Raw genomic sequence first — 8,087 nt, forward strand, 5'->3', positions numbered from 1 at the left:
CAGCCAAGGCAGCACAAGGGTGTCCAAAGCGGGGCAGCCGCGTAATAAATATCTCTGTGTGTGTGTGTGTTTGTGTGTCTCTTCCAGCGTGTGATATTCCCTGCTCCGAACCCAAACAGTTCCCAAGCCTCTTCCCCTCGCAGGCTCTCGGTGAGTGGAAAGTTTTGCTTTAAAGTTCGATTTGCCACGCGCTCGCGCAGGGTTTGGTTTGGGGGTTTTTTTGTGGTTTTTTAGTTTTTTTTTTCTGGTGGGTTTTTTGTTGTTGTTGTTGGTTTGGTGGTGTGGTTTTTTTGGGTTGTTTTTTTTTTTTTTTTCTTCTCTCGGCTTTGTTTTTATTCAGGCGGGTTGCTTTGAAACCCCAGGTTGGAAACTTTTCCCTTAAAAACTTGTGGCTCTGAGGGTAGGAGGGAGAGATCAGGGTCGGGCTTGCTCCAGCTGCTGGTGCTGACTCCTGATCGCAAACCTGCTGACGTGCACCGGGATGGGGACCACGATCTTAGGGTTTCGGGAAGGTTCCCCTGTCTTGGAGTTGGCGTTGCCCGCCTTGACCCGTTTCCATTTCGCCCGTCTGTTCTGGAACCAGATTTTCACCTGCACCTCGCTGAGTTTGAGGGCGTGGGCGATCTGGGACCTCTCCGTCAGGGACAGGTACTTTTTGCAGTGAAACTCCTTCTCCAGCTCCAGCAGCTGCTCGCTGGTGAAGGCTGTTCGCCTCCGCCGGTTTTTGCCCGTGGATGTGGTGTTGGTGGAATTGGGGGGGTTTTGGGGGTTTTCCTCGAGCGCGTTGCCAGAGTCCTCTTCCTTGTGAGCCGCCTGGCCGGGGATGTTGTCGTCCGAACTATAATCTAGATCGCTGTCCATGGAGAAACTTTCCTCCTTGCCTTTCGCGTCCTCTTCTGCTTTGGCGTCCTCCTTGCCCTGGCCCCGGAGAGCCCCGGCTGGGAACGAAGCAGAGGCCTCTCGTTAGCATCCCGCACCCTCCGTGCCGCGGCGCCCCCCGCCCTGCAGCTCCATCACCCCAAAATTGATGGTTTGGGGATTCTTCCCCCCCCCCCCCCCCCCCCCCCCGTTTTTTGCCGGCGCACCTTTCAGTCGGATTGATTTTATCGATAGTTTTCCGAGCGGCGGCGGGAGCTCAACCCTCCCTTCTCCTCGGCCCGGCGGCCCCCCGGGGCCGGCCCCGTCTCCTCCCGGGGGTTCCCCCCCGTCCCCCCGAGCATCCCTCGCAACCGGGGCAATGCGCGGAGCGGGCAGCGGCCCCCGGTCCCTCCCCCGGCGGCCCCGGCGCTCACTCACCGAGGGAAGCCTGGACGGCGTCGGCGGCGGGGAAAGGCAGGAGGGCTCCGTCCTTGCCCAGGAAGGCTTTGCCATCGTCGCCGCCGCCGTCCGGGGGTATCCCCTCGGCTTTCTCGAAGTTCCCCGGGGGCGCGAACTTCCTGGCGGCCTCCTGGTGCTGCGGAGAGGCGGGGAAGGTGCCGGGCAGCGTGGCCATGAGCGTGGAGGTGAGAGCCATGCCCTGGGCCAGGCTGGAGCAGAAGCCGGAGGGCAGGCTGGGCAGCTGGTGGTGGTGCGGGTGCGCGGGGGGCAGCGCGGGCTGCAGCGCGCCCTGCGGCAGCGCCGGCGGCGGCGGCGGCGGCGGCGGCAGCACCACGGGCCGGTACGGCATGAACATGGGGTACCCGGTGTACACGAAGGGCCCGGGGGCGGGCGGCGGGGGGCTGCCGATCAGCGAGTCGATGCTGAAGGCCGTGCTGCTTCCCAGCGGGCGCTGCATCATCATCAGCGAGGGCTGGAAAGCCGCGCTCATGCCGGAGCGGCGGCGGGAGCGAGCGAGCGACCACCTTCCTCCTCCTCCTCCTCCTCCTCCTCCTGATGCTGCTCGGCGGCGGCGGCGGCGGCGGCGGCGTCCTCGCTGCCCTCAGCGCGGCGCAGCGCCCACGCGCGGGGCAGAGCCGGGGCGGAGCGGGGCCGCGGCCCGACAGCTCGGCGGCCGCCCGCACATCGGGGCCGCCCCGCCCGCGCCCTGCGCCCCCGCGGAGCCGCCGCCGCCGCTCTGCCCGCCCGCGCTCCCCCGCGCCCATTCACATTTTGGCCGCCTGGGAACCCGGCCCGCCCCACGTGGCCGCCGCCGCGGCCGCCCATTGGCTGAGAGGGAGAGGGGGCGGGGCTTGGCGCCGAGGCCCCGCCCCGCGCCCCCGCCCCGCTCACGGCGCCCCGGACGGGGCGGCCCACGCGTGATGGGCCCGCGGGCACCTCCGCGGTCCCCAGGGCGGTGACATCGCCCCAGACACACCGATGCGCTGCCTCCACGCCACTGAAACACCCCTGCTTGTATTTTTTCCCCAACCTTTTTTTTTTTAATTTTTTAAAATTCTCTCTCTCCCCCCTCTTCCCCCCCCCTTTTTTTTTTCTTTTTTTTTCTTTTTTTTTTTTCTTTTTCCTTTTTTTTTTTTTTTAATCTGAAAAGCCCCCAAATAGGCTCCATGTGGTTCTGGGTAAAGTCAGCCCCTGGCTTGGCTTTGAAATTGCTTCTGCAATTATGTAAAAGAGCCATTCAGCAACACGGCGGAATTAAAAGCGATGGAGGGCTGCTCCCTTTTCTCCGGCGAGCTTCTCATGTTGGCCGGCTCAAAGCCTTTTCCAACACGATGTCTTTGGCGAGGACAAAAGCTGGAACAAAAAAAAAAAAAAAAAAAAAAAGGGGGGAAAAAGAGAAAAAAAAAAAGCCCCCAAACTTGTAAATTGAACGTCAAGGGAACTTTACACAATTTCAAAGGCCATAAATAATGATAAAGGGACCAGGCGAAGAGGCAAACCCAGGCAATTAATGGAGGTTCCCAAGCAAAGATCAAGTGGTTTGGAAAATAAAATTAAATGCAAAAAAAAAAAAAAAGAGGGAGGGGGGGGAAAAAAAGAGAAAGGAGGGGAGTTGGCTGGGGGTGGGATCCCTCCTGCCTTTGGGAAGTTGAAGTCTTCCCGGGACAATGGTGCTGGCTGTGCCCCTGGGCTTGGCTTTGGGGGGGGGGTTCTGCCGACAAACCCTGGCTCAAAGTGGCTTTTGGCTAGGGGGAGGGTCCCCCAAAACCTAAGGATCAGCAGGAGATCCCGCTCCTGCCTGGCCTGTCGGCTTGGGAAGCTCTTAATGACCCGCCGCTAATTGATGCCCGTGTTTTCCAGGAGAGGATGGCAGATGTCGTGCCGGGGGCCTGCACATCCCGGCAGGAAGGTGCCACCCCGGTGGCAGCTGGGCTGCTAGGTGCCAAGGGTGGGGACAACCATGCTCTGTCCCCCAAACCCTACCCCTCTCGGCCAGGCACCCTCCAGACCCCCTAAAACACATCCCAAAGCTGCACATCCCAAAGGAGCTCCCTCTCAAAGCTTTTGCCGCCCCAAAATGAGCCCTGCGGGATTTGGGTCCCAGCCCTCAGCGTCTGGCATCTGCAGTGCCCCCACCCCCCCCCCCCCCCCCCAAGAAAAATACCCTTTCTCTGCTAACTCCCGCCCCCAAATCTTGTTGTCTTCCCGAAGCACAGGGCTGGGAGCTGCCCCCCGCCCCGTGCCCGGATATCTGGGTCAGTTTATCCCTCAGCCACCATCTGAAAACGTTCTTTTCTCGGCAGAAACAATTAGGGGGGAGGTTTATTACTTTTGGGCCTCGGCTCAGTTTTTGCTGCCCAGTCCCGCATCTGGCTTCCCATCCCTGGCTGGATGCAGCTTTTGGGGTGCCGAGCCCTGCTGGTCGCCCACAGCACGGATTTTGGGATTTCCCTCTTCCCCGGTGCTGCCTTTCTGCCGGAGGAACAGCTTTTCCCGGAGGTGTGGGACAGGGTGGGCACGGCCATGGGAGCAGCTGCCGCTGGGGATGGGGAGGGGGGGGTTGTGTGATGTGTGTGCACAAACACTTTTGGGGCCCATCTCCGACTTCAAGGGACTGGGAAAAGTTTACTTATCCAGCTCATTTCCATATGTCCTGGCTCCGTCTTGCGGAGGCCACCATATGTGCAGCAGTGCGGCGCTCGGGATTTTTCCCAGCGCCGGAGAGGGTGGGATTTTCCCCGTGGATGCTTCGTGGCCGCTGTTCTTCTCCCATTTTTATCCCGTTCCCGTGTTTCACCCGGCGATTGCAGCCCTCTCCTGCCTCCCTCTCCTTCCACGCATCGCGGACGGAGCCGAGCTAAACCCCAAAACGCTCCAGCGTCCTTCCCAAAGCAAGCGGAGCGGGCTGGGAATCCTCGCGGAGCAGGGCAAAGCTTTCGTTTAAACAGCAAAGTGAGCGAAGAGGGGGGAAAAAATTCCCTCTCTTTTTCAGGAAAACCCCGCTGGATTGCGGGAAGGGCAGAGATAATTAGGCACGGTAATCCGGCGGGGCATGGAAATGTGTACCAACACCCAGCTCCTGCAGCTGTTTTTATTGTCAGCCCCCTTCAAAATTTGCCCACAAACAAGTGCCTTTGCAGGACGGGAGTATTATTTCGGGCAAGAATGGGCTTTTTGTTCGGCACATAATTAGCTGATTTTTTTTTCTCCCGGAGACAAAAAAAAAAAAAAGAAAAAAAAAAAAAAAAAATCAGGCAATCCCCTGATTGTGGCAGCAGCAAGCGGAGCGTGATTGTGCCTGGGAAGTGGAGCAGGCGTGAGGGGAGCCCCACGGAGGGACCCCCACAGGCGCTGGGACACCGCAAGAGCCGTTCCCAGGGGGGCTAAACCGAAAGATGTCGTGGAAATCCATGCTCCAAAGGGTCAGGCTTGGTTAGGGGAGCACCTTTCCCCCCCTGGCTGGGCCGTGGTGCGGGTACAGACCTGGTCCCACGTGGCGCCGGCTTGAAATGTGGCATCAAAATGCTGCTCCCGTGTCACCCGGAGTGGGGATTGGTGAGGAGCAGGTGGATTTCTGGCAGGTTTTGTCCCCAAAAACCTTGCGAGGGGAGGAGCAGCAGGGATGTGGAGGCATCTTTAAAGCGGGCAGGTTTTGTGGGGTGGGTGTGACTCCCTCCAGGGTGCGGAGTGTGGGCTCAACAATCCCCCAAATCCAGGCAGGGAGCGGACGCAGCTTTTTGGAGCGAGAAAGTGAAAGAAGGGAGCCGGGAAGGAAGGCTGGGATGTGCTCGAGCCCTTCCAGGTGGGAATCCACAGGGCAGAGCATCCCTCCAGCCGGGCCTGGGAGCTGCCGGCTGCTCCCAGCCCTTTGGGCACCTCCAGGCTGGATTTCCATGGGACACACGGGATTGGTGCCCATCCTCCCAGTGGGCACCACAGAGAGGGGACAGCTCTGTTTTCCAGCAGCTCATAAATCCCGTGCCTTTATCCAAAGCAAAAGTCGGGCTCGCAGAGGCTCTCTCGAGCTAATTCTTGCATTCGCCGGGGACATTTTAATTGCGTGGGAAACGTCACCCTACTGTGCTTTTAAAGTCTTTTTTTTTTCCTCTAGGAAAGGCAGGTGAGCAAGAGAAGAGGCCCTGAGCAGAACTACCCCCCAAAAATCAGTGACTTCTTAACGATGCAGGCATCAGGTGCGAGCCAAAATCAGGGATGCAGCCGCGGCTCCCACTCCTCCAACCCGCGGGGAAGGGGGAGGCAGTTCCGTGCGTGGCTCTGGGTTTATTGCAGCGTTTTGGGAGCTGAGAGGGCAGGATTTGCCCGCTGGCTGTGCACGGAGGGATGCGCCCCCCGCGCGCCCGCGGGGAACTCCCTCCCTCCTTCCCCCTCCCTTCACAGGGGGGAAAAAAGAGCAAAGCAAACCAAAAAAACATCCCCCAAACCCCTCATTCGCCGCCTAATCCCATTAACTCCTTCGCGTGTTCCCGTCTGAACCCCTTCCAGCCCCCCCCGCGGCTCAGGCTGCCCTCCCGAGGGGATCCCCCCAACTTCCACTCCTTATTATAACTCCCAACTTCTTATTTTTTTCTGGTTTTTTTCCCCCCCCCGCCGTCCCCTCTCCTTTCTTCCCCCTTTCCCCTCCTTTTCCCCCCCTCCTTCTCCCCCTTTTTTAACAAACTTGAAGGCGCTTGGGATTTTCGGGTAAAGGAAAAAAAGAGGCTAAAATGGTAAAAATAACACCGTGCAGGTTAAAAAACCAACCAAACAAAAAAAAAAAAAAAAAAAAAAAAAAAAAAAAAAAAGAGAAAGAAATTTGGCTTCCAGAATCCCGGCTCTTATCCCGAAATTCGTTCGGAGAAGGGGAAATGGGCTATTTTAGAAATGATTTTAAATGGGCACATATTTAAACCACCGGAGTCCGAGTATTTTAAGAGCCTTACAGGAGACCTTAATCAAACACGTCGCTACGGAGAGTTTAGTGGGGGGCAAACCCCACACACTCTCTCATCCCCGGCTTTTCGTGGAACCGAGTGGAGAAATCCGCCGGTTAAAAAAAAAAAAATTAAAAAAAAAAAAAAAAATCCCGACTAAAAGTCTAAAATATTCCCAGGTCAGAGGGGCACCGTCTCATTAAAACCAGCGCGGTCCTGAAACTGCACTGCAGACATTAAAGTGCAGTATTTTTCAATTAGAGCTGACGAATTCAATCAAAATTCCATAGATTAGGATGAAATGAGGCATGGGTCATTTACAGGGGAATTTAATTGCAGAGCCATTAGACAAATAGTATATTTGCCATTCTCACATTATCCATCATTTCAGACATCAATAGAAGGAGCAGCATCTTTACTAATACAGCAGCACTTCCCAATCTCTGCCTGTAAACACTCCCTTTCCCCATAGCTCCTGATTATATCTGATTTCATTTAAAGCCATGGGGGATTATAAATGTTCCTGCAATCAGGTTCATTAGGACTTCAAAAAAAAAAAAAAAAAAAAATCTCATTTCTGATTCGTATCGCTTTGCGGATCACCCAGCGCAGCCCGCGCTTTAAAATAAAAAAATAAAAAAGGGGGGAAAAGATTAAATAAATAAATAAATAAATAATAAAAATCAAACGCTCTTTCATTACCGGGGCCACTTCGGGGTTTGATTATCACCCTGACGAGCCCCTGTTCAGATTGTGAGAGGCAAACCCGGCTTCCCACTGGGATCGCCACCCCCCCATCCCCATCCCTGGGGGTGGGGCTCGATCCTTCTCCAGAGGGTCCCCGGGTAAGGAAAAAACACCAGACGGGACGGCAAAACCTTTTTATTTTTGCTGTGGAAGGGGTGCGCATCACTCCTTAATTGTCCCCAGCTCCTTGCAATCAGAGAGGTGTGTGCAGCAGGGCGGGGAATTCCCATTATTTGGAAATTGTTTTGCAGCTGGACCATCGGTGGTTTAATACCGCAGGGTGGGAAAACGAGCAGGAGCAGCCTAACCACACACACACACACAGAAAAAAAAAAAAAATCCTCGAGGAGAGAGAAGGTCTCTGACATTTTTTTCCTTAATAGCAGCTTAATATTAAACGTCTTTCATAAAACACGCACATCCAGATCTACTTAAAAAAAAAAAAAAAGAAAAAGAGGGCGAAAAAAGAGAAAAAACACAGAGAGCCTTCATTTCCCCCAAATGTATGACGGGCGCAGCGCTGTGTTAGCTGCCTCAGTAATTTAATTGGAATGAAACGTGAAAAATGTGTCATTTTTTGAAGAATTTATGCATCGCTTCCTGGAAATCTCATTGTCTTAACTAGCAGCCTACTGTGTTCTGTTTAGCAGGCATAATCGCATTTTTATGTGTCTCCGTATTAGAAGTTAATGTGACCTCCCGTCTTTAGCTGCTGGAAAATAATAATAATAACAACAACAACAAAAAAAATAATAAAAACGAGCCTTTCCCCAGAACATCTGCATCAAAACAAGGCGCCGCCAGGAAGGGGAAAAAAATCTATATTTGGGGTGTATATATAGATATATATTTAAATATATATAGCCAAACACATCTTTAACCGCCCGCCAAACTTATCAACCCCAGCCCGGAGCATCATCCCACTCGAAGCATCATCATCATCATCATCATCATCATCCCGCCCGGAGCATCATCAGCATCATCCCACACGGAGCATCATCAGCAGCAGCAGCACCATCACCACCATCCCGCCCGGAGCATCATCCCGCCGCCGCGCTCCCCCCGCCGCCGGCAGAACGGCGCAAACCGAGG

At 55.2% G+C, this 8,087-nt stretch overlaps 1 protein-coding gene across 1 annotated transcript; it reads right to left on the reverse strand.

The window, feature by feature from the left end:
• Positions 1-270: 270 nt before the first annotated feature.
• Positions 271-1,854, reverse strand: GBX2 (gastrulation brain homeobox 2). The gene is made up of 2 exons (XM_048310336.1): positions 1,297-1,854; positions 271-938 (listed from the first exon to the last, which is right to left on the reverse strand). The coding sequence occupies exons 1-2, from the start codon at positions 1,805-1,807 to the stop codon at positions 415-417; spliced, it is 1,035 nt and encodes a 344-aa protein (XP_048166293.1). The 5' UTR covers positions 1,808-1,854; the 3' UTR covers positions 271-414.
• Between the last annotated feature and the right edge of the window lie 6,233 nt (positions 1,855-8,087).

Source organism: Corvus hawaiiensis, chromosome 7, assembly GCF_020740725.1.
Source record: "Corvus hawaiiensis isolate bCorHaw1 chromosome 7, bCorHaw1.pri.cur, whole genome shotgun sequence".
NCBI lineage: Eukaryota > Metazoa > Chordata > Aves > Passeriformes > Corvidae > Corvus > Corvus hawaiiensis.